The 24,981-nt window shown below is 56.2% G+C and overlaps 10 protein-coding genes across 10 annotated transcripts; 7 read left to right on the top strand and 3 right to left on the bottom strand.

Moving 5' to 3' along the window:
- Positions 1-1,355: 1,355 nt before the first annotated feature.
- BGZ61DRAFT_475219 (uncharacterized protein) lies at positions 1,356-1,773 on the top strand (the record flags this gene model as incomplete). The annotated part of the gene is made up of 2 exons (XM_046248662.1): positions 1,356-1,406; positions 1,510-1,773. 2 exons carry the CDS (start codon positions 1,356-1,358, stop codon positions 1,771-1,773), a joined length of 315 nt encoding a protein of 104 aa, XP_046107664.1.
- A 2,284-nt stretch (positions 1,774-4,057) lies between these two features.
- BGZ61DRAFT_475220 (uncharacterized protein) lies at positions 4,058-7,103 on the top strand (the record flags this gene model as incomplete). Its single annotated transcript, XM_046248663.1, has 5 exons — positions 4,058-4,328; positions 4,406-5,515; positions 5,803-6,027; positions 6,233-6,907; positions 6,958-7,103. The coding sequence occupies 5 exons, from the start codon at positions 4,058-4,060 to the stop codon at positions 7,101-7,103; spliced, it is 2,427 nt and encodes an 808-aa protein (XP_046107665.1).
- A 4,831-nt stretch (positions 7,104-11,934) lies between these two features.
- On the top strand, positions 11,935-13,238 carry BGZ61DRAFT_446746 (uncharacterized protein; the record flags this gene model as incomplete). Its single annotated transcript, XM_046245238.1, has 1 exon — positions 11,935-13,238. The coding sequence occupies one exon, from the start codon at positions 11,938-11,940 to the stop codon at positions 13,018-13,020; it is 1,083 nt and encodes a 360-aa protein (XP_046107666.1). The 3' UTR covers positions 13,021-13,238.
- Positions 13,239-13,750: 512 nt separating this feature from the next.
- BGZ61DRAFT_475222 (uncharacterized protein) lies at positions 13,751-14,467 on the top strand (the record flags this gene model as incomplete). The annotated part of the gene is made up of 3 exons (XM_046248664.1): positions 13,751-13,794; positions 13,891-14,118; positions 14,263-14,467. The coding sequence occupies 3 exons, from the start codon at positions 13,751-13,753 to the stop codon at positions 14,465-14,467; spliced, it is 477 nt and encodes a 158-aa protein (XP_046107667.1).
- A 1,088-nt stretch (positions 14,468-15,555) lies between these two features.
- BGZ61DRAFT_446748 (uncharacterized protein) lies at positions 15,556-16,251 on the bottom strand. The gene has a single exon (XM_046245239.1). It carries the CDS (start codon positions 16,109-16,111, stop codon positions 15,623-15,625), a length of 489 nt encoding a protein of 162 aa, XP_046107668.1. The 5' UTR covers positions 16,112-16,251; the 3' UTR covers positions 15,556-15,622.
- A 147-nt stretch (positions 16,252-16,398) lies between these two features.
- On the top strand, positions 16,399-17,422 carry BGZ61DRAFT_185488 (uncharacterized protein). The gene has a single exon (XM_046237739.1). The coding sequence runs from the start codon at positions 16,418-16,420 to the stop codon at positions 17,363-17,365; it is 948 nt and encodes a 315-aa protein (XP_046107669.1). The 5' UTR covers positions 16,399-16,417; the 3' UTR covers positions 17,366-17,422.
- On the top strand, positions 17,024-19,240 carry BGZ61DRAFT_185463 (casein kinase I). The gene is made up of 4 exons (XM_046237738.1): positions 17,024-17,047; positions 17,376-17,475; positions 17,722-18,815; positions 18,960-19,240. Exons 2-4 carry the CDS (start codon positions 17,464-17,466, stop codon positions 18,967-18,969), a joined length of 1,116 nt encoding a protein of 371 aa, XP_046107670.1. The 5' UTR covers positions 17,024-17,047; positions 17,376-17,463; the 3' UTR covers positions 18,970-19,240.
- On the bottom strand, positions 19,175-20,433 carry BGZ61DRAFT_185449 (uncharacterized protein). Its single transcript, XM_046237737.1, has one exon. It carries the CDS (start codon positions 20,181-20,183, stop codon positions 19,317-19,319), a length of 867 nt encoding a protein of 288 aa, XP_046107671.1. The 5' UTR covers positions 20,184-20,433; the 3' UTR covers positions 19,175-19,316.
- A 1,547-nt stretch (positions 20,434-21,980) lies between these two features.
- On the top strand, positions 21,981-23,612 carry BGZ61DRAFT_491906 (putative inositol 5-phosphatase; the record flags this gene model as incomplete). The annotated part of the gene is made up of 2 exons (XM_046250477.1): positions 21,981-22,120; positions 22,289-23,612. The coding sequence occupies 2 exons, from the start codon at positions 21,981-21,983 to the stop codon at positions 23,610-23,612; spliced, it is 1,464 nt and encodes a 487-aa protein (XP_046107672.1).
- Positions 23,613-24,622: 1,010 nt separating this feature from the next.
- Positions 24,623-24,972, bottom strand: BGZ61DRAFT_185533 (uncharacterized protein). The gene has a single exon (XM_046237740.1). The coding sequence runs from the start codon at positions 24,843-24,845 to the stop codon at positions 24,660-24,662; it is 186 nt and encodes a 61-aa protein (XP_046107673.1). The 5' UTR covers positions 24,846-24,972; the 3' UTR covers positions 24,623-24,659.
- Between the last annotated feature and the right edge of the window lie 9 nt (positions 24,973-24,981).

Consider the following 24,981-nt stretch of genomic DNA (forward strand, 5'->3'; position numbering starts at 1 on the left):
AAGCCAGGTACAACGGCGCCCAAGCTGCATCCCTTTGGTCTCCCCACAACCTTCTTGCGCTCCGCGACAGGGCTCTACCATCTCTGATCCTGGGACGGCTGCGACTCCAACCGCATCTCCAGACGAGCTTTGCACAACGGCCCGAGCCTTCGGAACCAGCACGTGGAGGGAGGTTACCAGCTACCTCTATTGTACGCTTCTGCAGGACAGAGACGACCCAGCCACAGGTCGAACCTATCAACCGTCCACCTGATTCTGAATACGCAGGTACGCTTGTCAACCGCGCTTCCTTTCCATTTCGTTCCACCTACCATCAACCCAATCCACTCTGTCTTAATTCCCCTCCCCACCAGTCTCTCCGAGACGCGTTTGCACGATGGCGCCCGAGTCCCGCGACATGACCGTGTTCGTGTTTCAATATTGGGTGGACTTTTTGCCTGCTACAATTTCAGGACCCGCATCTGATTGCTACGTATCATTCAATGGCCGCCGCCCCCTTATCAATGGGGGGGCCGTTGCGCGACTGCTTTTCCTTCCCCATTTCCCGGTTTCCCGTTTGTGGAATACGGATTTTGCGAATTACGCGCATAGCAACTTCGCCGACGTCCATGGGACTAACTCTTCCGATTTGTCTTCTTTAGGATCAAGCGACCAGTACCTGTGTTTCAGACACCACCCGCCACGCCCGGATTAGTCTGATGATTTGGACTAGCCTCGCGTTCAACCAACAGCTTCACGTAAGAATCACTCGGGTAAGTCGCTTGTGTCAAGTGTGTACTCGATCCTTCCCTGCCAGCTCAGGCGCGAAACCTGAAAGCTGCGCCTGGCAATGAGCTCGGTTGGCGCGAATTTGTTGGAGCTTGGGGCACACGGCTGATAGAGGATCTGAAATCACGCCACCTTGCTACACTGACAACGAACATCCCGGTAGAGCAACCGCCGTTGATTCGACCTTCGAGAACTAAGCTTTAGTTGGAACGAGAATGCTAACGCTCATGACCTAGGAGAACCATTAGCCAACCTCGTCATCGCAACAGTTCCCCATGACCGTCAACATGTCAGCGCACCGACAGGTCCCCAGCCACTTTAAGGAGGAGTCTGTGGCAAACATTGTAAGTCGTCATTTTCCTTCGTCTCTAGCGTTTGCTTCTGCAGATTGTGCTTCATCCGGGCTGCTTTCCAAGAGGGATCGACTGGTCAAGCTGTATCTCCATCTACACGACAACAAAAATGCACAAACCACAAGGGTCACGTCAGGGAAATAGCCAAATTCAGCCTCAAGTGAAGGCCCATTGACTGGCTGCATCGCGAGAAGGCGCCGGGAATACCAGGGATTCGAGAGCCGTCCCGTCAAAATGCCTGTCGCAAGCTTGACTGGGTTGGGATTCGAGAGTGGGCTGAGCAGGGTACGTCCCGTTTCACCAATGCCCGGGGCGCCCGCATGGGACAGGGGAGGAGGGTCCACCAATCCGACGTGGTACTCACGCCGAGTCCTAAGTTGGGGAGCAGGCTGAGGCGGGACGTTGCAGTGCATCCGCATCCGCATCAGCTTTGGGGCCACACAGTCACGTCGTTGGCAAGCCCAGTGGCCCGGCTCCTGCATGCAATGCACTAGCCACACTGTACGAAATCACGCCGGATAGTGTGTTTAATCACCAATGCGCGCGGAACCGGCTCTGCTTTGCTGAGTGGCAGAAGCGAGGCGTATGCGCGGGCAAAGAGAAAGGGATTGGGGGCGTCGGGAATCACCAAATCCAAAACAGCCGTCTTTGAAGGCTGCGAAGCTGGCGGGCCCAGCACCCACCATCCGACAAGTAAATCTCGTCAACGGGACGCCGCGGCCGTGGACACAAGCATCCGGTGGTTAATGAGGTGAAGACTACGCCTCAAGGTCGACGCTTAACTCAGCTGAGAAACGTCGCTGGGAAGCGACGTGCGGTCGAGGGTGATGGATGGAGCAGAGCATGGTGGAGCTTGACAAGCGTCCAGCGTGCCCATAGTGGGGGAGCCGGCGGCGTTGTTCCCCCAGTGGGGCGGCCGAACAGTCTCCAATGGCGGGTGTGAGCTGGAGGCAACCGACCCCTCCGATTCAGAATTTAGGGGCGTGGCACTGGGGAAACGGGTACGAAGCATAAGGCCGAGGGATGCGACAAGTGCGTGCCCTGTGTCCTGTGCCCTGAGCAGCATGATGATGAACATCAGCTATGAGCCATTTGCCAAGCCGTGCTCTTCTATTCTATGCGAGCTCGTGTCGTTTCCTCCCGGGGCATGGCGTATTGCTCTGTGTCAGGGGCAGACGGAATATGCGGAGACGCGCGGGCGGGTCTCGAGTGAGAGAGAATGACGACTGGACAGCCGTTTGGTGTAGCCGCGAGCTCGGGGGGTTCACCTGGAGCAGCCGGCCGCGCGGGCAGGTAACGTGTACCCGGGACAGGTACTCGTTCCAGGTACTCGTTCCCTGGCTACGTCCGTTCGATTGAGCGGCGCGAGGGTCGGTGGGCGTTTCGTTGCGGTGCGTTGCGCGTCAGTCGGAGCCCAAGTGAATGGTCGGTCCATTTTTGGGACGTGGGCCAGCGTTGAGCAGCGTTGAGCAACAAGGGGGGGCGCATGGGGCCATGGGTCTATGGGTCCATGAGCCCATGGTTACCCACACCGCCTGTGGCCAAAATAGGAGCCATGGAAAAGCCAATCCCGGTGCAATCCTGGTCCGTTGGCTAGTCCCGGGCCTGGGGTGCCCCATTGGGCAGCTGCTCCTGGTCGGGCGTGCTGGTGAGGCGGCCATTGGCCACTTAATCAAACCCAGCCGACCCCTGTCACGTTTCTTCCATGCGTTGTCCTCCCCGGTCTCTCTCCTGGTTTCTCGCAGAGACGGTCGTTGTGGTTGTCGTCCGCCGTCCATCGTCCAGCGACCATCCCTGCTCTTACACCCCCGCCACTACCATAACACCCCTTCTCACATCCGCCACCCCTTCCACACCACCCCCCGTCATCCCGAGGGTTGTGTGCGGCTTCTGGCTCTTTGCCGTCTCCAGATAGTTAGGTACTCGTCAGTTTCTCCGTCTTCTCTCTGATGAGGCGCGGATTCTCGAAGTAGCTCACCCCACTCACACCCCTCGCGCCCCTCACACCCCCTCCCACGCCCTCTGGCTTGGCGTGGCCTGCAAGTTGCAGGAGGAGCACCGGAGTACCAGCAAGTGAAAGGCTCCGAGCAGGTTGTCGACACCTCGACAATTCACCGTTGCCCACCGCTTTGCTGCGCTCTCATCCCAAAGAATTCATGCCCTCGAGATCCCTGTGACAGGGGTCTTTGCCCGCTGGCACAGCATCTCCTCCATATCAGAACGATTCTCCCATCACCCCCGAACGGGCCTTGACTATACCTGGCACCTGCCTCGCACCTGCCAAACCTACGCCTCCTGGCTCCTGACCTGTCCTGGCCTGACTCCCATCCCATCATCCATTTGCCCATTTTCCATACCCACTCCAGATCATACCTTGCCTCACCATCCCCATAATCTTGGTTCAAATACCCGCTCCCCTGCTCCCTTCGTCTGCCCCCCCGTCGCCCGTCTGGCACACCCATCCTCCGATCGATCTCGCCTTCTTTCCGCTCCAAGGCCTGTCTTCAGGTGTTCACTGTTCTTCTCGTCCAAGCTGCCAGGCACACGAGCTTTTGTCGACTTTCGAGACCTAGAGGAAAAAGAAACAGTCAAGTTGGCTGCCTCCTCCCCTTCCGCTCGTTTGCTCAAATCTTCAACCAACCAGCTAAGCGGTATTGCCACCCCCCCGTCGCGTATTTCTCTTTTTTCCCCCGTCTTTTGCTGGTAGTCCGCCAGTGCGAGAACCGGGTTGCTTTATCATCATTGCCGCTCCGAGCCTAGCCCGCCTCACCCGTGCAATCCTGGTACTCACCAGGGGATGTCCACTTAACCACCTCCCCAGACCCGGCGCCGTCAAGGGGAAAATAAAACACCAACGCGTCCGACTTCGTGCTATTTTCTCTTCATCGCCCATAGAGCTTCTTCATATCCATGATTTACTGATGGGTCTTCTCTCTATGCAGCATCATCCGCAGCACCAGCAACAGGGTCCGCCGCCTTCCCAACACCTGCAACACTCGCGACCCCCGAGTATCGTTCACCAGCAGCATCAGGCCCAGGCACACCCACCGCCGCAACAACACCAAAGCGCGTACTCGTCGCAACACTCGCTTCCTCAAGCATACCAGACCGGCGGCCAGGCTACCAGTAACCAAGACAGCCTCAACTACTACAATCACCCGAGCCCCTACAGTACTCCCGGTGCCACCAGCGGATATACATCCGCAGGTACGTTGATCTCGCTGCCGCCTCCGGCGCAGTTTCTCGCGTCGCGATTCCTGAGCGCTGACAAAGTCATCATACAGACACCTCCGATATGATGGCCGCAGCCCAAATGCCGAGACCCCCCTACCCTCCCATGTCCTATCATACACCGCAGTCCAACTCTCCAGCATCCGTCGCCTCACCTTCCCAGCATGACCAGCACAGGAGCATTTACGGCCAGCCGCCGCAGCAGCACATGCAGCAGTCAATGTACTACCCTCAGAGCCAGTACCAGCCCATGCCCCCTCAGGCGACCGCGTCTCCCTACGCGCAGCATGCGCCTCACCCACAGCAGTCTATGACATCTCAGCCCAACATGATGATGTCGCAGACGGCTCCTCAGAACCAGATGAGCCAGCACGCCGCCCAGCACGCCGCTCAGCAACACGCGCATGCTGGCATGACCGGTAGCCCCCGACCCAAGATCGAACCCCAGGTCCCTCTTCAACTCCAGAAGCCTCAGTCCTCGCCCATGCCCCAAGCTCATCACCCCCAGAACGGCGCTCAACTCCAGAGCCCTGGAAACGCCGCTCCTGGTGTCAATCCCAATGCGGCTCCCGGGCCCATCCCCGCGACGACCCCGCTTGTGGTCCGACAGGACGGCAACGGTGTGCAGTGGATTGCTTTCGAGTACTCCAGGGACCGAGTTAAGATGGAGTACACCATTCGCTGCGATGTCGAGTCGGTCAACACTGATGAGCTCTCTCCCGAGTTCAAGCAGGAGAACTGCGTCTATCCCCGAGCCTGCTGCCCCAAGGAGCAATACCGCGGAAACCGCCTCATGTATGAGACCGACTGCAACCGAGTTGGATGGGCGCTCGCACAGCTCAATATTCCCCTCCGAGGCAAGCGCGGACTCATCCAGCGAGCCGTAGACAGCTGGCGCAACAGCAACCAGGACCCTCGACTTCGAAGTCGACGAGTGCGACGAATGGCCAAGATGAACAACCGAAAGCAGGTCCAGGCATCGCCGCACCCCGGCGCTGCCCACATGCCCGGCCCCAGCGGACCATCAGGGATGCCCGGCGCAGGCCCTATGGGACCTGGCCCAACCATGGGCAAGCCCGGCCTCGGTAGCATGGGACAGCCTATGCACCACCACCACCCCGGAGGACACCCCGACGGCACTGGCCAGGGTGGAGACGAAGTTGGTATGTTCCACCAGATGTGATTCAAGAACCCTCGCATCTGCGTTTGCACCACTTGCTTTGAATTTCAGCACCTCCTCAACACCTCATCCCTTCACCACGAACCACCCTCACCGCACAAACTGCTTTGTTCGACAAATGTTGTGTTGATTAATTGATACCAAAACCCCTTTCCCTTGTCATACAAAATTTTCCCTTTACACACGTCTGTACCTGTGTCCTGTCTATTTTTGCTTTGCGTTTTGACGTTTGGGAATGGGTTTGTCACCTTGTTTTTCGTTGTTAAATAGCACGGGTCGACATCGCTTACTGCACCGCCATCTATACAGCATGCCGCAGTGGCACGAGGGGTCACCAGGAACTCTTTTTTATTGGCACAGTTCTGTACATTACTATAAAGTCGCACACAGTTGCTGCTGCTGTTAGTTGTTTGCTTTGCTACTGGGTTTGCGCGACTCCTAGACGAGTTCAATTTGCCTTATGGCTCATTAAGTTGCATTACTGTTGGCCACGAGGTCTGGTTTTTATACCCCTCACCTCTTTGGAGGTCATCGCCCTCCCTTGTTTGCTTTGCTTGTTACCCCGGGGTTTTAACTCCCTTCTCCGAGTTTGATGTTTGCATTTGCTGGTTTCAACCACACTCACCTCACTTCACAACACAACCCATCAACCACTTAGTAAACCGTTGGAAGAGAGATGAGCTAACATGGTTGTCTCTAGGCGATGGCGATTCTTACGAGCACCATCACCACCAGCCTCCAACTGCTCAAACTCCCACTGTTGCGAGTGACGATGTGAGACCGACTCACGTGTTCACCGGATACAATAACCAATCTTATGCTGGTGGACAAATGTCTCACATGGCTACCCATGCTACTAGTGCCGTGTCTACTAAGCGCCACAGCCGATCCACTGGTGATGAGCCCGATGATCTCTTCCCCGATATCCCTGAAGCCAAGAAGCGCAAGTTCATCCTTGTCGAGGACAATGTGCGTGGCTCCCGCCTCCGTGTGCGAGTCACCCTCGAGGGTGTCGACACCAACGAGATTCCCGATAGTTTCCGCAAGGGAGCCAGTGTGTACCCACGCAGCTACTTCCCGCGTGAGATGCAAAGCCCTCCCCCAAGCGCCACGGGATCGCGCTTCTTTGGCGAGGACCAAGACGACGACGGCATCGAGGAGACTGAAGGCCGAGATGCTGGCCGCCGTGGCGGTAACCGAAATGGCAAGCAGATGGTCAAGGTCCCCATGGGTGAGGCCCAGGGCGAAATTGCCATTCCTCGCATGATGAAAACCACCCGTGGCAAGGAGGTGCGACTGAATGACCTCGGATACCGCATGGCTTGGCTCCAGAGCCGAGTCTTTGCTGGTAGGACTGTGTTCCTCCAGCGTGCCTGTAAGTACCTGATTGTATGGCGTGTCTGGGTGTCAACTAATAAAGTCTAGTGGACTGCTACCGCAACAAGACGCGTGCCGCTATTGAGAGCATCATGCAGGATGTCAAGACTGTCGCGCCTCACTTTGAGACCCGAGTTGGAAAGCGACGCTGGAACGCTCGGATCCACCGTGGAGAGAAGAAGGACGACGAGTAATATCACCATTTCCTACCTGTCGCGATAATCTCGTCCCTTCTCTCCGTTGCTTGCCATCGGGCTTTCTTTCTTTCTTTCAGTACCGGGGACAAAATGATTGAACTTTTCTGATTGTTGATCGTTGTGTTTACGATACCATTCTGCGACGGCGAAGAGAAAATGCCCTCCCCGTTCTCTCTTACACCTAACATGCTGGGGGTTTGAAAACATTTCCTTTGCACGGATCTCGTATCCTGTACGACCGCAATTGCATTTTGCTTTTCTTTTTACATCTTGTCCTTGCGGACTTTCATCCGCTGTTGCTTCTGGGGCTATTATTGCTCTCGTATGGTTTGTGTATACTAAAAATTGGAGGATGGTGGATGTATAGAGGGAGGAAAACAAAGCTTTCGGCCGAAGACGTTGACGTCGGAAGAGCTTGCTAGATTGGGATCACTCAACCTCGGCGCTGGTTTTGTCATCATGGGTCCCTGACGGAATCGGGATTACCTGGACAGACTTGCTACCAGAGGTGACTGACGCCCGGGGATGACATTTGCTTATATATGGGTTGGAATCGAGTGGAACGGGGACTGGAAGATGATGATAATGTGGCATTGGTTTGCGACCCTGATAGTTCTGCGTTTGTTTTTGATGATATGGTTTTGGTTGCTGTTAGACAAAGTTGCATTTCCCTGCCTATATAATTTTGGCTTTGCTATGATTCCTCCTTTCCCTTGTCCTCCGTGTCATGTGTGGAACATGAACCCCATCACATAAATCGTCTATAGGGAAAAGTTTCTATTAAATGGATTCTGTCTGGAGCTACTATATAAGCATCTAGTCTGAATTGTGTTGATGGAAGGCTTCATGGTTCGATGTGAAGCCCATTCAAGGCCCTGGCCGGCGTGGAGATGAGTTTGTTGGGTGGTAAGCTGAAAACTGAAACTCTTAGTGCCAAATGTCTATTTGCCAAAGAGGTAGCAGAATGAGTATTGATATTCGCACATATGCATTTTGCTATTTGTACACATGTACAAGTCTCTTTAACCAACCTCAGACAAACCGATGTACTTGAGGTATCTACCTAGGTAGGTACCTAAGCGGCCGGAGTGCATTCATAGACGCCATGGCTGCATTATTAATAAACCTTACTTCATAAACATAGTAAAAATATTACCAGAAGCTAAATACTAAGATGACCTTCTCGAGGTGATTGTATGTCAGAGTGGAGGTGCCGTACTCTCAGATATAGTCAACGGACTCGGCTGAGATAGGGATGGGCACTAGGAGCAGTCGAAATCGTAACCCGGTTTGGTTAACAAAGAAGCCTCATGCATGCTTTGGAAGCGGCCATTGGGCTTAAGATCTGGATGGAGATGAACGGGCTCGAGAGAATGCAGGCGATTCAGAATGTGCATTTGATACACAATACTAGACTTTGCTACGGGTTTGTAGAAACCTCCATCTAAGGTGGTTTCCTTCGCTACTCGATACGATCAATGAGTATTGGTGGGTGTGGATGACTGGGATGTTCACTAAGGATTATGACTTGTGACTAAGTTGATGATGGCTCATGCATAAAGTATAGAGCACTGTCGAAGGCGATGCGTAGAAATTACCATTTGATGACCTTGTACAATACGTGGGGAACATGCGATGAGTTGGGCCTAGCTGGCAACTTGGCGCTGGAGGTCATGTTGGGGGTGATGAATGTGTTTGGCGAGAGGTGATTTATCACTTTCTTAGTAAGGTGGAATTCTATCTTCGCTTCGAGAAATATAGAGGGGACGATTATACTGTGCCCAAAGAGATTTTGGCTGCGGATAGGAATTACAATATTCGATGATGGGCTTTTAGTGTGCTTGAGAGTCATTCATTGTTCACTGTAGGCTGGTAGAGTGTAACGTAAGCTGTTGTGGTTGTGAGGGGTTGTGGATTGGGGTTTGATGCTGATTTAGGTTCCAAGTTGGAGACTATTGTTAGAGGCTAGACCGACTATTCAATGGCGGATTACTCAAGCAGAGTATGGGCGTGTGCTGGTTGGTAAGTATGTGGTCTTTCGCGGCATTGTCGCTGAGCATACTCGATTGGGGACAATGTGGGCTGGATATCGTATGTCACTCAGCTAGCTACCTTAGCTACCTTAACCCCATGTTCAACGGCCCGCATTCTTGGTACTTGTTGGAGAGTTTAAAAGGTGACATCCTACGTAGAACCGACTAGTCAAGGACCCTTGTGTCGCATCTGGAGATTCTAGCTCGGCAAGGTTGTTGCAATGGTCCCCTCAACACACACAGCATGGCTGTTCCCTGGAGGGAGGCGGGATGGCCATTGAGACCCATGACGTCTTGACCCCATCAGCGACAGGGCAGAAAGAAGCTTTTTGGGGCGGCATGTGCAGGCAGGCCAGGCTGTCGAACAGGGCGTTAACCCTGTCGAGACGGTCCCGTCCAACCCGGTTCTGGGCTGCCATGCAACTTGATGCAGCGAACGAAAGCCGCAAGCCAGCTGGCGCGTGGCCAAGCGTGTGCCAACCCCGGCGGCCAAGACGGGGGGGATGCGGGATCCACCGCAAGGTGACCCCTGGTGCAAACGGAGCGCCGGTATGCGGGTTGGCGTCTCGTTTTTTTCAGCTCTGGACTCTTCCAAACAAGGCCTGACCGGGGTTGCGCTCCTAGAGCTGAGACCTGTCCAACTGTTGCACAGGAATGTCGTGGGAATACGGGGAGAGAGGCGATTCCTGGCCGCATGGGGCAAAGTGGGCGCCGAATCCAATGCTGCGGAGTCGAACAATAGCGGCCTGTCTAGGGCGTCCCTGAGGCTTGGCCGCGAGGCGCTCGCTCCATCTCGTAGGGGCATAGTCAACTTCGCCTTCCCTGCGGCTGCCCAACGACCATTGCTCTGTGACAGCCACTCGCTCTCTGTTCCTCGTGTCCCCTCTCCTCTTCTTTACATAGTTCGACGACGACCCGGCCGGAGACTCGACTCACTCGCCATCACCAACGACGACGACGACAGCTGCGACGGCAACGGCCCTGGCCTCTCCATGGCGTACAACCCCTACAACCCCTTCGCCGGGGCCCTCAGGAACGAGCCGCCGCCCCTATTCGCCGCCGAACTCGAGGCCCCCAACGCCCCCGATGGAAGCCCCGTCTTCGAGATGTCCGGCGAGTCGGTCGCCCCCAAGAAGGAGGAGCTCCAGCCCGCGCGACAGGAGGTCCCGCCACAGCAGCCCAGCAACGCGAACCCGTGGCCGTTCTATCTAGACAATCCGGGCTCGGGCACGCCCAAGCCGGCGGTGCAGGATGCCACTGGGCGCAAAGACGAGACCAAGGACGGGAGCACCAAGGACGGGAGCAAGGACGAGAACAGGATCGACGGGCCCCCTACTTCGAACCCCGCGATGGCCCAGCCTTGGCCGTATCACGGTCCGGGCGGCCAAGCACAGAGCAACCCCGAGCAGCGACCACTCAATGAGAGCACAGGGAAACCTCACAACGCTGGCCAGCGACCACACGCTCAAAAATACCAGCAGCACACCGATGCGCCGCCCCATGTCCCTTACGGGTCACGACCATCCACCTCCTCGGCGGCGTCCAGTCCGGATCCGGGCAACCAGCACTTCCTGCCCTATCCCGCGCCGCTCAACCTCGCCCACCGCCCCGCCAAGCCGGCCTCGCCCTCGCCGCCGGCCTTCAAGCCGTATGCCCCTCCCGGCGCCGCCCAGGACGGCCCGGCCCCCGTGACCAGCCCGTCCAGGACGCAGTCGCAGTCGACGACGCACTCGGCCGCCAACTCGGCCTCGTATCAGCCGTACCGGCCGCACTCTCCCGCGGCGTCGGCTGCTGCTGGCGTTGTTGCGGCTGATGCTGTTTCGAATTCCAGCCCGGGTCCCGCTGCGGCTCGGCCGTATTCTATGAGCATCTCATCGCCGCCATACCAGTCTCCGCCCCAGGCGAACCCTCCCACGCATCCTCCCACGCATCCTCCGCCTGCTGATGCCCATGTGGCCTACAGACCTCCCACGGCTCCCCCTGTCGGCCCTCCCACATCTCCACCCACGGCTGTTCCTGCAACTGTACACGGCGTTGTTGTTGGAGCTGCTCCTTCAGCGGCTTCAGCTACCTCCTCGCCTGCGCCAACTCCTGCTCCTTCGTCCGCTCCCACCTCCCCCCCTCCGCAGCACCCAGTTCAAAGCGCCGTCTCTCCCTTGTCCCCAGGCCAACAACCCATCCAGCCTCTGTCTGGATACCCTCAGCGCCATCCCTCGTCCGCTACACTGCCTCCCGCCTCAACGCCCCAGTCGCACCCGGCCACCCCAGCTCCAGTTGTGCCCTTTGCCCAGCCGCAATATGCTGCTCCTGTCTCGAATCAGAACTATGGACCGGCGCCAACTGCTACTCCTCCCGTCACGTCGCCAATTGCTGCTCCGCCGATGCATTCCGCCGCCATGCCGGGTGGAACGCCCGCCTATCACTCGGTCCAGCCAATGTACCCTCCGGCCAGCAACCCGGAATATAACATCCCTCACCCAACCTATGCGACGACAACTGCCCCTCCGACGCCGATGACGTCGCCGCTGGCTCACCACCACACGGGTCCGGCAGCTCCTCAACAGCAGGCTCGGCCTTCGCAAGCTCAACCACCGCCCATGGAATCGCAACCCTCGTCTGGGGAGACACCGCAGTCTCCCCCTCCTCCTTACTCGCAGACTGTTCCCCAGGGGCCGGGACCGCAGCATCAAGCTGCGGGACAATACAATGCGCCTCCCGGCCAGGTTCCTCCTGGACAGATGCCTCCTGGACAACAAATGCCTGGCCAGATGCCTCCTGGCCAAATGCCTCCTGGCCAAATGCCTCCTGGTCAAATGCCTCCTGGTCAAATGCCTCCTGGTCAAATGCCTCCTGGTCAAATGCCTCCTGGTCAAATGCCACCTGGACACATTCCTCCCGGCTCGATGCCTCCTGGTCAAATGCCTCCTGGACAACAAATGCCTGGCCAGATGTCTCCTGGACAAATGCTTCCTGGCCATATGCCTGGCCAGATGCCTCCTGGCCAGATGTCACCGGGTCAAATGTCTGGTCAAATTCCTCTTGGACAAATTCCTCCTGGACAAACGCCTCCTGGACAAATATCTCCTGGCCAAGCTCCTCCACAAGGTTACGCTCCTCAACAAAGCTATACCCCGCAACAAGGCCATATCTCTCCCGTCCACGCTCCTCCGCAAGGCTATTTCTCCCCTCAAGGCCAAACTCCTCAGTCCCAGTACCCAGCCCAACCCACATATGCCACTTCAGGCGTGCCTCCTCCTGGCCAGGTCCCGGGTCAGCCTCCCTACGGCTACGTCGTACCTCCCCTACCACCACGTCCCATGAATTCGAATGAGCAACATCCTAGTGCCTTCGCTCCGTCCCCTGGAACGTTCGGTGCTCCTACTGGCTACAACCCCGCCAACTTTCCTCCTCCGCCAAAGACGTATTATAATCCTCCCCCACCAGCTCTACCTGCTAGGCCGGGAGCCGGGTCGGGTAAGCTCTTTTCGAGCGCCAACGCAAAGAAGTGGTTCGATAAGACCAACCAACTCGTCGAGAGCAAACTGGCGCCCATTTTACAAGGACCGGTAGATCCCAAATACAAACCAGTTCCTCCACAAGGCTCCCACCAACACGCCGCCCAACAAGGCACCCAACAATCAGGCGTTCAGCAACAATTTCATCAGCAACAGAATCACCAACAAGGCTACCAGCAGCAGGGTTACCAACAACAAGGTTATCAACAGCAAGGCCTCCCTCATCAAAGTCCTCCAATGCAAAACCAGGCAGGATTTCACGCTCCCCATCTAGCGCCCCAGCTCCGAGGGGCCCCGGGAACAGGGCCTCCACCAGGCATGATGCCAGGACCGGGCCAAGGATATCCTGGACAACAGAGGTGGTGAGAGGGCTCTGAGCATGGTGAGGTCTTATGGATCTTGTAAAATATACTATTTGGTCTTTAGGGAGTCCTGAACGACTGACATTAATTTTCACATATTATCGGTGTATACTGAGAATACACGAAAGGGCGGGCGAGCGAGCATATGATGGCCTCCAAAGAAGCATTGAGAGAGTGATTCTATATAGAAAAAACCCTAATGACAATTTTCACCAAAACCACCAACACATATTAGAATGCCGCGATGGTATTTTCAATCCCATGAGTGGGCGACAACTTGCACGTTAGGAATTGCGAACGTCGGCATCTTGATGTGATAGTTCCAAATACTTGATGTTAGGGCACCTACGCTCATTAACTCCTTTGAACTGGACCGAACTCTACCTGGGCCTGCAACCCGACTCTACCTGAGTCTGCAACCCGTACCTACGTCCTGCTCATTATTGTGATTGTCTTGGACGTTCGAAGGTAGGTATGTCTGGCATTGGTAGGTGTGGCTGGGCATATTGGATGTGGCTTATGTGGCTATTGATGGACACTGGTGGGTTACGGGCGTTTTGGGTTGCCGGCTCCGGTTACCTATTAGTGGGTATCCCGAGCCGGCTACGGAACGGATGATGCACCCGGCAGAGATTCAGCGGTTGAGAGACATGTACGTATAAGGTACCTTGTGCTACTCCGCGCATGCGGTCCGAGGGCTGGCTCAGGAGGGAAGGGAGGGAAGGGAGAATGAGATGCCGATTGCCGCGGTGCTATTTTCAGACACAGGTGAATGCGGGTAAGTATTGGATGGTGGATGACGGTGGGGCTGGACGGCTGAAGCAATAAACCTGGTTACACGGGCCAGTGCCCTGCTGGCTGCTTTCTCAGCTAGCTACTTTCTCAAGTGTCTCATTCGGGTGTCTGAGTCGTGGGCGTGGGTGGGCGCGGGCGGCCTGAATCCGAGCCGCCTGAAAGCTGGCTCACCTTCAGAATGGACCACTGCCCGTGACCTCGCGGATGCAAGGGAAGCCTGGGATCACAATCCTGCATTCGCTTTTGGCTGGGTGGGACAGAAAAAGGAAAACTATGTTGATGGAGGCGGTCTCAGTCACCGTCAGTCGTAAGTGTTGGGTGGTGCAGGCGTGCTGACGAGGGCGCGTTGTTCTCCTTGAAGGTGCATCCTTCATTTCAAGTGCAGCGACATACTGTCATTTCGGTCCCATCTCTCCTTACATTAGGCGGAAAGACGGATGCAAATATGTAGTAATAACCCGCGCGCACTGGTCGGCTCGACGGGGATGCCGTGGCATTGCAGCGCAGCAGCATGTCAGTCGTCGTCGGTCTGCCCCGTGTCGGCCTGTCGATCGTCTGCTTTGCATGGCCGGAGTTGTGTCAGGACGAGCTTACACTTTATGCCTATGACCGGCATCCGCGGCGGGAGGGGAAGCGTTGAAATCGAAGGGGCCTAGACAAGCCGAGCCAGGTAATACAGCCGAGTGATGGACATGGAAGCGTGCATGCTCAAATCACGGGACGGATATGTCTAATGAGAAGTCCGGTCGTGCATTGAATACACAAACGGGCTTGTGATTTGCACATTGAACTGGTTGACCTTCTGATAGTGTTGGGATGCCATTGTTTGCCGCCCGCAGGACCTTCAAAACGCCCTTCCCCTCTCATTTGGGCGAACACGATAGGCAGGTCGCAAGCAAGGGAGAGAACAAACAAAAGGAATTTGGAGACGCGGACGTGCAGAAGGGGGCTGCAATCTTGGGCTCTGACTCGCCAGTCGTGTCTAGGCTCGACGCAAATCACAATTGCAGGTGACCTAGACTGGGCTTTGAGGCCTGGAAGCCTTGTTGGAAAGGCAGACGCGGGATGCGCCCTTATTAGGACTTGCTAGGAGCTCCAAGGTCCAACAAAGCGTGGAATCGCCAAGATTTAGTACGCCCATCCCCCCCGTACGCGATGTGATGTATCGGTACGGCTTAGTCCGTGGCCATCGGCTCTGCGCCAAGGCTCAAGTCGATCACGGCTGATGGATGGTGCGCCCTGTTACACGCTTGGCACCCATGCGGCAAACGACATCGCCTGACCTGCTGACCTGGAGCGCGATTACATGCCATTTCCCGCAAAGGGCGTCGGTCAAGGCGGCGGAGGCGAAATGGTGAGCATCCAAGCAAGCGACGGCGCAGACGCTCTGAGCAACGGGGGCCCAATGCTGCTGGACAAAGGGGTGCGGTCCCGCCGGGATGGGCCATTAGGATGGAATTGATGGCGGATGCATCGCCTTTGTATGGAGAGACCGACATCTGGATGGATCCAGGTTGAAAAAAAGAAGGGTTCCATTGTTCCAGCGGGTGGGCGCCCTAGGCGATTTAGTGGTCGGGTTTTAGGCGGTCTGGCGGCGGTGGGCTGCCGACTCAGCGCAGTTGGATGCGCTGGTGGGCGGATGGAGGGATCCAGTAGGAGACTTTTGTCTCATGTCTCCGCCCAGCCGTACCTACCTACGCGGGTACATGAGTTGCGCGTCACGTACCTATTTGCGAAGTATGTTCGGGGAGGAGAGGAGGAATCAGTAGGTTTTTATCGTACTATGTAGAGAGACCCAAAAAGAGCAAGATTCAGTCCATGCCAACAGTGTGGCAGAGAATCAGGAGACTTGATGAGGCAGTGAAGAAAGGCGAGATGGGAGCCGGATGGTAAAAGCAGACCACACCGCAGGGCCAAGAGACAGACATCGGATAGCTCCGCACAAGAGGATGAAAGCAGGGCGGCTCACAATCATGCGCGCTCAATCCACACTTACCAACAACGAATTGCTTGCTTTCGTGCAGCTCTGTGGGCGTGCGTCGGGGTATTTTCCTGCCCTTACTCAGTGCCGTGTCGGACTCCACTTTTGGGCCGCGGTCGAGATTGGTTTCGAAGGTGGCCGCGGAGTGGATGGCGCACCGGTGGTGAGTGGTGAGTGGTGAGTGGTGACTCGCGAGAGGAGGGATGCGGATCGCAGGACTTGTCCAGTGCGATGCGGCTGCGAGCCGCCGGTTCCAATGGGCTGGGCTGGGTTGGATGCCAATCAGTGCCAATTGCCCGGGCGGCAGCCCATCCCCCATCCGCTATGCACCATCCGCCGCACACCATCACCCGCGCCCTGTCTTGGACAGATGCCATGCGTGGAGGTGGTGGTGGAGGTAGTGGTGATGGCGATGATGGATGCCAGTGGTAGATGGACTCGGGTCAAGGTATCGACGGAGCCCTGTGTCTCGCCTCCTGGACAGCGCCCAAGCCGGAGACCCATAGGTACCTAGCATGTAGCTAGCTCCCTACCTTACCATCTAAGACAGGCAGGGTCCAGACCGACCGTCAGTCAATGCTGGGCAATAAGATGCAGTAAAATGCTGGGCTGCGAGGGCAGTGAAATGGCCAGCAAGGTCCAAGCCCCCCAGGGTCCCAGGTCTCAGGGCCAAGAGCCAAGGGCCAAGCAGCAGGTACCTAGTCCCAGCCCAGCCCGCAGCCCAAAGGCGCCCAGCCCGGAGGAGCCCAGCCCACTGCCCCAGCACCCAGCAGGTCGTTACTGGTTAATTACTGGTTGCTGGTTACCTACTCGCTGCGCACCCACGCAGCCCGCACCCGCACCCGACCCGGCTCACTCTCTTCGCTCTCTTCGCTCTCGGCTCCTCTCACTCAAATTCCTCTCCCCCTTCGTTCCTCCGCCTCCGTCTTCTCTCCTTCCCTTCCCCTTCCCTCTCCCAAACCTTCTAACCTTTTCCCACCCCACAACCATCCACCTCCAACAAACCCCGAACGACGACGGCCTCCTCCCTCCCCAAATCTCAGCTCTCCCAACCGCTGAGATTTTTCCATCCTCGCCGAGCACCCACTGCATCGCACGCTCGTCAATCGTCTCTGCATCCATTTGCACCCGTTTGCACCCTCGCCCGACCGCCTCGATCTCCCGAGACGCCCACCCTTCAACACCAGCCGCCTTCTCGAACTCGAGTCTCTGCACGCGTTCAGACCGCCTCCACCTACCTACACTCGTCTTGCAGGTTAGCCTACCCCCATATTTCCTATCCTGTCCTGTCTGCCTGCCTATGCACTCGTTTGTCTCCTGTCTGTTCTGCCCCCTTGCCGTTTTCTTGCACGCGGGTTTTTTCTGCTGTTTGGGCACTGCCTGTTCAGTCGACCGGTTTCCCCATGTCGACTTGCGTCGGAGTTTGCCTTGTGGCGTTGCCCGTTTGCCCACCGCCCTTCGCAAGCCTAGTTTTCTCCGGGCGACCCATTTGCCCCTCTCGCTCAGCACACCGTCATCGTCATTCATTCCCTCTTTCACTGCACCGCCTCTTCGCTCGTGCGACCTTAACTGACCCATAATAGCCACCTTCGGCTCGCAGATTAATCAACTTCCAAAAACCCCACACAGCTCGTCTCCATCTCCCGTGGACGAGCATCCTCAACCGCCAAGATGACTACCATGGTATGTCCAACAAATTCTCTTTGCTCTCCATCCCCCGCATCGCAGGGAGGGTTTCTTTGTCGAGGGCAAGGGCAGGAGGATGCGTGCAGCAGAGAAGACGTGCGCTGCGTGCCTTTGTGGTGTTCTCCTACGGGCACGGTGCACCACCTTGCCTTCCGATAACGGCTGATGTCATATCGAATCTCGATACGAGCCTCAGTCAATGCACAACTTTTTCAAGAATAACTGGCTAACTCTCCTCCCTAGGATCTACGCGTCGGTAACAAGTACCGTATCGGTCGAAAGATCGGTTCTGGTTCTTTCGGTGACATCTACCTCGGCACCAACATCATCTCCGGTGAGGAGATTGCCATCAAGCTCGAGTCCGTCAAGGCCAAGCACCCCCAGCTGGAGTACGAGGCCCGTGTCTACAAGTCCCTCGCTGGCGGTGTCGGCATCCCCTTTGTCCGTTGGTTCGGTACCGAGTGTGATTACAACGCCATGGTTCTCGACCTCCTCGGCCCCAGTCTGGAGGATCTCTTCAACTTCTGCAACCGAAAGTTCTCCCTCAAGACTGTCCTGCTCCTGGCCGACCAGCTCATCTCCCGCATCGAGTACATCCACGCCAAGTCCTTCATCCACCGTGATATCAAGCCCGACAACTTCCTCATGGGCATCGGCAAGCGGGGTAACCAGGTCAATGTCATCGATTTCGGTCTCGCCAAGAAGTACCGCGACCCTAAGACTCACTTCCACATCCCCTACAGAGAGAACAAGAACCTGACTGGTACTGCCCGTTATGCCTCCATCAACACCCATCTGGGTGTTGAGCAGTCCCGCCGTGACGACATGGAGTCGCTCGGCTACGTTATGCTCTACTTCTGCCGTGGCTCCCTTCCCTGGCAGGGACTCAAGGCTGCTACCAAGAAGCAGAAGTACGACCGCATCATGGAGAAGAAGATGACCACCCCCACCGAGGTTCTCTGCCGTGGATTCCCCAACGAGTTCGCCATCTATCTCAACTACACCCGCTCGCTCCGCTTCGACGACAAGCCTGACTACAGCTACCTCCGCAAGATCTTCCGTGACCTCTTCGTCCGTGAGGGCTTCCAGTACGACTATGTCTTCGACTGGACCGTCTACAAGTACCAGAAGAACGCCCAGGCCATCGCTCAGGCTGCCGGGCAGGCCAACCCCGAGGATGACGAGAAGGCCCGTGCCTCCCGCACTGCTGCCGCCGCCCAGGGCGCCTCCAAGCCCAACGCCATCCCCAGCTCTCGACGCAAGATGATCGAGCGTGGAGCTGGTGCTGGCGTCGACACCCCCGACACCAACCGTGCTATTGGCGGAAGCGACAGGATGTGAGTGCCAAGTTAATAACCCAGCCCAACCATTATCACCAGTTTCCTTGTAAGGAATCATTCTCCTTGGCGCGCGTGTCGTGACTCTATGTATACCAACCAGTAGCCAAAGGGACATTTTGCTGACTATTATGGCTGACTCAGTGGACGATAAACAGGCTTCGCTCTGCTTCAAAGGGAGCGGGACATGCCTCTGGCAGCTATCGGCCTAAATGATTGGGGGAATCTGACGCTCCTCTCATGGGGCCCTAGATATCGGCGACCGACTCCGCGAAACAACCCCAACTTCGACATCCGGGAACGACACTTGAAGATACTGGAGGGATAAGCGTCACTTCTTGACCAACCTCGGGTACATGGATCGCTGTCGATTTGTTGGGGCGCTGTTCGGATATGCCTCTTTCCTTCGCAATTTGCTCTATCTCGTTCTTCGACGTATTTTTGGGGGTTCACGACTTAACGCATGGCTCGGGTAACTCTGGATGGTGAGAGAGTTGCTTGTTACTGGGGAGGTCCTTCTAGGGCCTTTCTGGTACAAGTTTTCTCACTATCAAGAGCTTTACCTGAACGGCATGTCCGGTACTCCTTCTCGTCCTTGGTGTACCAGACCTGTGGGTTTCGCGGTTCCTTGTCCGAGGCGGCCTCACGCCTCCGAATGCCAGAACCAAAGGCCACGTGCATCCAAAGTCTCCCAGGATGACGAATACGGGCCACAATCACTTGGAACGATTTTCGTCCAGGCCCGGTATTCCGTCGTTGCGGTACAGCTGCGTTCCCCATGAACAGGCATTTCTTTCGTCTTTTTATTTTCCTTCCGTTCTTAAAGTTCTTTGCTCGACCGAACCCTGTCTTTTTTTTATTTCGAGTTTGAAGCTGCTCTCGTACAACGGGGCCAGCTTCTGGGGAGGTTAATGGGGAGACGAAGTCGAGAGGAAGGAATGGAGGTGTTATCGTCTTCGAAACTTTGGCAAATATTCGACGCCTCGGGCCAGATCGTGGGAGAACTACCCAGCCCTTCTCTCGGGCTATGGGAGAACCAGTTGAGATTGATCTGTTGGTCGCGAGCGAAGAAACGAGGACGAGAGCCGCAAGAATGGCTAGCCGAACAATCAAGGTCAAGGCAGCTCTTTGTGGGGGGACCACCTGGGTCGACTTCGAGGATGGAGAATGGCGGCAGCCTTTCGGCGTGTGACGCTGGTCACGGCGAGAGCTGCCAGTGAGTGGGCTGCACACTGGTGCACCAGATCGTTGGTGGTGCTCTTTGAAAACGATCTGATACAAGTGATTATCTCGACGGCTTGGCACTTGGCCAGAGAGGTGCACTGGTACGCTGGGATATACGGCTAGCGATATCCGCCACTCGCTCATTCATCAGTCACTGATGCATTTACCCACCCACCCACCCATTCATTCAGTCAGTCTTTACACACATTAGGTAGCTACAAATTGAGTCTGTTATTCTTTTCGGAAATGTGAGTGTTGTGGCATGTTGCGTGGCTTATGCTGTGGCTTATTGCTTTTGAGTGAACTTGGCTGTGTCGCTAGTGCAAGGCCTCGCTGGCTGGAGTAGGCAGACGGGCAGAAGAATCAGCCTGGATAGATGAACCCTTGGTGATGGATCCTTAGCGATGGATCTTAGTTGAAGCAAGAGGCTCGGTGTATGATCGATAGCGGCCGGCCTAGCGGTGGAGAGGCGCCCTTGAGGCATCCGTTGGGCAAAGCTTGAGGCACAATTCTTGGAGGGGCTTCGGTACTTTGGCACTTGTGGACTTGCGGACTTGGTGTGAGGGAGGCACAGCCTGAAGGGGCGCGTGAGCACTGAGCAGTGACAAGGGCATCAAGCCATTGGGCACATGGGGTGGAGCATCTCACGACTTGTACGCACGGAGCTCCGCCGGCCCGCCAAAACGCACTATCTGATGAGGGGTCGTCTGGTGTCGATTGGGTTGGAGATGGAGATGGTGAGCACAAGCCCAAAGCCCAAGCCCCAAGTCTTGTTGCAAGTTAGCCTGCGTTGAGCCTGCGTAGGTACGGTGGCCAGTCCGCCAGTCCATCAGTCCACCGGTGATCTGGTACGTATGCAGGCATTGCATGTGCTCCCAGCTGCGAGCCAGGTGCTAGTCCGCATCCTGGTCAGTCGTGGAGGCCGTGGACTGAGGCTGTACAGTACCCATGGAACGGCCGGTCTTGGAACAGCTGGTCTGGCCCAGGCCGGAGCCCCATCTAATTAGGTAGGGAAGTGGAGGGATGCACGTAGTATGCCTGCTAGGTTGGTTTAGCATAGCAGAGGTTGAGTTGGCTCCCTCGTCTACCAGTTGCGGCCGTACGCTTACCGGGCCCTTGAAGGGAGTACACAGGCGGTTATATATAAGGCTATAAGCTGCCCAAATCAAAGCACTGCACCAGGAAACTGCACCAAGGAAATACTACCTTGGGTGACATTCGAGCAACCAGGGTCTTGTGAATGCAGGTGAGCTACCAACCTAGTCACACCCCCAATCGGTCATGCCTGGCCCCGAACGGCCGGGGCCGAGATCCCCCATCCGACATGATTGCTGACATCTCCACCGGTATAAGCAAGCAATCGACGCCCGTGTGTTTTAAGTTATAGGACCCCTTGTTTTTACTTTCCCGGGTCGAGATCGAGTTGAAGCTTGTTGGCTTCTATATTGCGTGTGTGTGCATCACTCATCACTGACCAGGCCGCCATCGGAAAGCTCAGGGCTTTCTTTGACTTTGAGACACACCCCCCACTACACACTCGCAAGGGCGCCATAACCATCGCCTATCCACACCCACTCAACCGCTCTCTCGCGCACTTGCTCGCACGAGACGACGGAGCGTGATCGACGGCACCACCCCACATCACGGCTCCTCCAAGGCTCGCTCGGCCGTTTCGTTGTTGCCACAGCCTCGTACGTCTTCGCTCTCAGCCTCTGCGCTTGCGTGAGCGCGTGCGTGGTTGCCCTCGAATCGTCCCGGTGCTCGCCTATGACTCTATGAGTTGAGTGGCCGCCACCGCAACCGCAACCAACTCCTCAACAGCCACAACTCCAGCGACATACAACCTCAGCTGTAGCAACACCAACGACGCCGTCCCCCACAGCACATGCCAGCGGTTTCTGCCTCGCAAGCTCCGACTCCGACTCCGACGCTGACTCCATCATGTCATCCTCCTCCGTTCTCGACCTCTTGGTCCTGACCTTTAACTGCGGCAAGAGCCTCGTCGATGCCCCCGTCTTTGCCCACCACTTGCAGACCGCCCTCTCCCAGAATGCCTCGGGCCTGCCCGACCTCGTTGTCCTGTAAGCCGCGATCCCTCCCGTCGCTTTGTGACGGGTCTAGCGAGCCGAGAAATCGACGCCGTCACCGTCACGCCAACCGCAACCATGCGCGGACCGCCCATGCGGCGCCCGCGAGAGTGAAGGTTGTCCCTCTCCGGAGCGCGATGCTGATTCGTGTGCTCCATGTAGCTCCCTACAGGAAATCGCCCCGCTAAGTTACTGCTTCATCGGCGGCTACTTCTTGAATCCCTACCTCACACGCTTCGAAGAGGCTGTCAACATCGCCGCCCAGAATCATGGCGACGCCCACCCCGCCCAGGGCGACTCCCTGACGCAGCCCGCGGGCCCAGCGAGGCCGTACACCCTCGTGCGAGCCAACAATGTCGGCTACACTGGCATAATGCTATTTGCACGCGACCCCTCGAGGTTGCAGGACATCCAGGAGGCCGAGGTTGGGTTCGGTGCCGCCGAGATGGGAAACAAGGGCGCCGTCGGCTTGCGGATGCTATATGAAGGCGGGAGCGGGGAGTCGACCGAGGTCACCTTTGTATCGACACACCTCGCTGCCATGGAATGGAATCTGCCGAGGCGCAATGCTAATTGGGCAGCTATCATGCGAGGAATGGCTTTTGAGAATCCAGAGGCCGTGGTGGCCAACTTCCGAGCCTCCTCCACACCGTCCACGCCGTCCGTTGACGAGACGGACGAGCAAGTAGGCCTGCTCCACGATGAGCATGACGCCCAACAATCACGCCTCCAGCAGCAGCTACACAACATTTCCGTCTTCCGGCCATCGTCCAATCTCTTCGTCTCTGGCGACCTCAACTACCGCATCTCCACCACTTCCCCGCCTCCTGCAGCAGCTTTCCCCAGCCTCGACCCGGAGTCGGTGCATTACTATCCGGAATTCTTCCGTCTCGATCAGCTCACCCGCGAGCGCAAGGCTGGCCGTACCCTACATGGCCTGGAAGAACATGAGGTGCGCTTCCCGCCCACGTACAAGTACGATGTGCTACCCCCCAAGGCTGGCGCCGACGAAGGCCTGGAGCTTGACGTGCCGTGGAAGTTTGCGACCCATCGGTATCCCAGCTGGACCGACCGTATTCTGTTCCTAGATATCCCGTTCTGGGCCAAGGGCAAATCCACTGCCAACGGTGGTGGTGAGTCTCAGGAGCCCAACCTGAAAGTCCGCGCCTACGATGCTCTGCCCCTTCTCCGCAGTAGCGACCACCGCCCGGTCTTCCTGCGGGTGGAAGTGCCTCTCATCGCCCCGAAGGACCTCGCTCCGCCGCTTAACCTCGCAGAGGTAAATAGAGCTGCGGTGGCCGACCCGCGTGTCCGTCTGCCCGTCGAGATTGACCCGGAGGCCTGGGAACGCCGTGCCGCGGCCCGCCGCAAGGAGGTCATGGCAGGGTGGAGCATGTTCCTCTGGAGTACAAAGCAAGGCGCCTGGATCCTCGCAACATTGTTAATTGTCGGGCTCAGCGCCTACGGGCTGTACGGCAGCTTCTAGAGCCCTCCCTCTTGCTATCTCCTACCGAACCCGACGGCATAGATCAGCGGGTGACAAGACGATTAGATGAACTCCCCTCAATGAGCTGGTTATGTGTTTACGGGGGATGCCTTATATCATGTGCGATTTCCTGATTTATGTCGGCCCTTTTATGAGCGTTTCTTTTATTAAATAGACGAGCAGTCGGCAAGTTGAAGTGAAGGTTTGTAGTTAGAGGACATTGATAGGCGGGAGCTTTTCCATCCCCTTGCTCGGCTTGGCGCTTAGAATTGACTATTCTGGGGCCTACATTTTCTATATTATTAATGCAGTGGCTTAACACTTGAGCGTTGTATTCTCTTGTATGCAGGCATTTCCAAATGATACCATCAAGATAGATATTGCTATTTAGTACTTAATAGGCCTTTTACTAAGGGACTAAGGTGCACGAGTTGGTTGAGATTTACGGCAGTGTTGATGTACAGCCCAATTGAGAACCAGGCTTGATGCTATGAACGATGGTGAACCTTCCTGTCGTCCTTGACGGTATATGTAACAGAGATCTCACCTGCGGAAGTGGGGTATTTAACTAGGAGGGCCGGGATCGAATAACTCTGTAAGATCAGATGTTGCGTACGTCGGTGGCTTCTCTGAACTTGAGAGAACCCAGGTTCACTTGAAGCCTGGCAAACAGGTATTTGTCTGAACCAACATCGCATGAGGGTCTGTTTTTACATTGAGCTCCACAAGACGATTGGAGGATTCATACCACTAGTAGGCAATGTTTTAAGATGGAGTAATTCCCCAGGATCGTGGGAGGCAAGGCTAAAAAAAAATAAGGGAATTTATCAAAGACATCCTCCCGGGATAGGCGGGATATGCACATGTAACATAGCCCCGCGTCGTATCGCCAAAGTCCCGTTTCGGGCTGTGACGTCAGAGCTTTTGAATGTTGTAAGTAGGAAATCTTTGAAGATATTTGCAAAATCTTGATGACTTTATGATAAATGTATTTTTCTTCGTTGCTCTGAGCAAGGCTTGTACCGCTCATTGTGACCCAGCTGAAGTTCAATACAAGGCAGAAGTAATAATCCCGAACCAGAGGGTTCCCGGTGCCACTCCGAATCCTAAGACGCCGTTCACCATTTCGTGATAAGAAAAAGCCGGTAAAAGAAGAAACATGTAGAGCAATGATATTCTCGTTCGCGGCAAGCCGCTCATCGTTGGGCTATGCTGGTAGGATGTAGCTGGCATGTATAGCACTGGATATCGGGTGGTAAGTATGTGTGTGATTTTACAATTTATATCGGTTTTGCGTGGGAGGTGCTGCCCGGCGAAATCTGTTCAAGATCATCTCTCTCCCAGACATCCCAATCCCACGCCTTGACTT

Source organism: Ilyonectria robusta (genome assembly GCF_021365365.1).
Source record: "Ilyonectria robusta strain PMI_751 chromosome Unknown BGZ61scaffold_5, whole genome shotgun sequence".
Lineage (NCBI taxonomy): Eukaryota > Fungi > Ascomycota > Sordariomycetes > Hypocreales > Nectriaceae > Ilyonectria > Ilyonectria robusta.

Bases quoted from the DNA above. Each gene is read 5' to 3' on its own strand.
- BGZ61DRAFT_185449 (XM_046237737.1), bottom strand. From the start codon at position 20,183: ATGAGCGAGTGGCGGATATCGCTAGCCGTATATCCCAGCGTACCAGTG.
- BGZ61DRAFT_185488 (XM_046237739.1), top strand. From the start codon at position 16,418: ATGGCCAGCAAGGTCCAAGCCCCCCAGGGTCCCAGGTCTCAGGGCCAA.
- BGZ61DRAFT_185533 (XM_046237740.1), bottom strand. From the start codon at position 24,845: ATGCCAGCTACATCCTACCAGCATAGCCCAACGATGAGCGGCTTGCCG.
- BGZ61DRAFT_446748 (XM_046245239.1), bottom strand. From the start codon at position 16,111: ATGGGGGATGGGCTGCCGCCCGGGCAATTGGCACTGATTGGCATCCAA.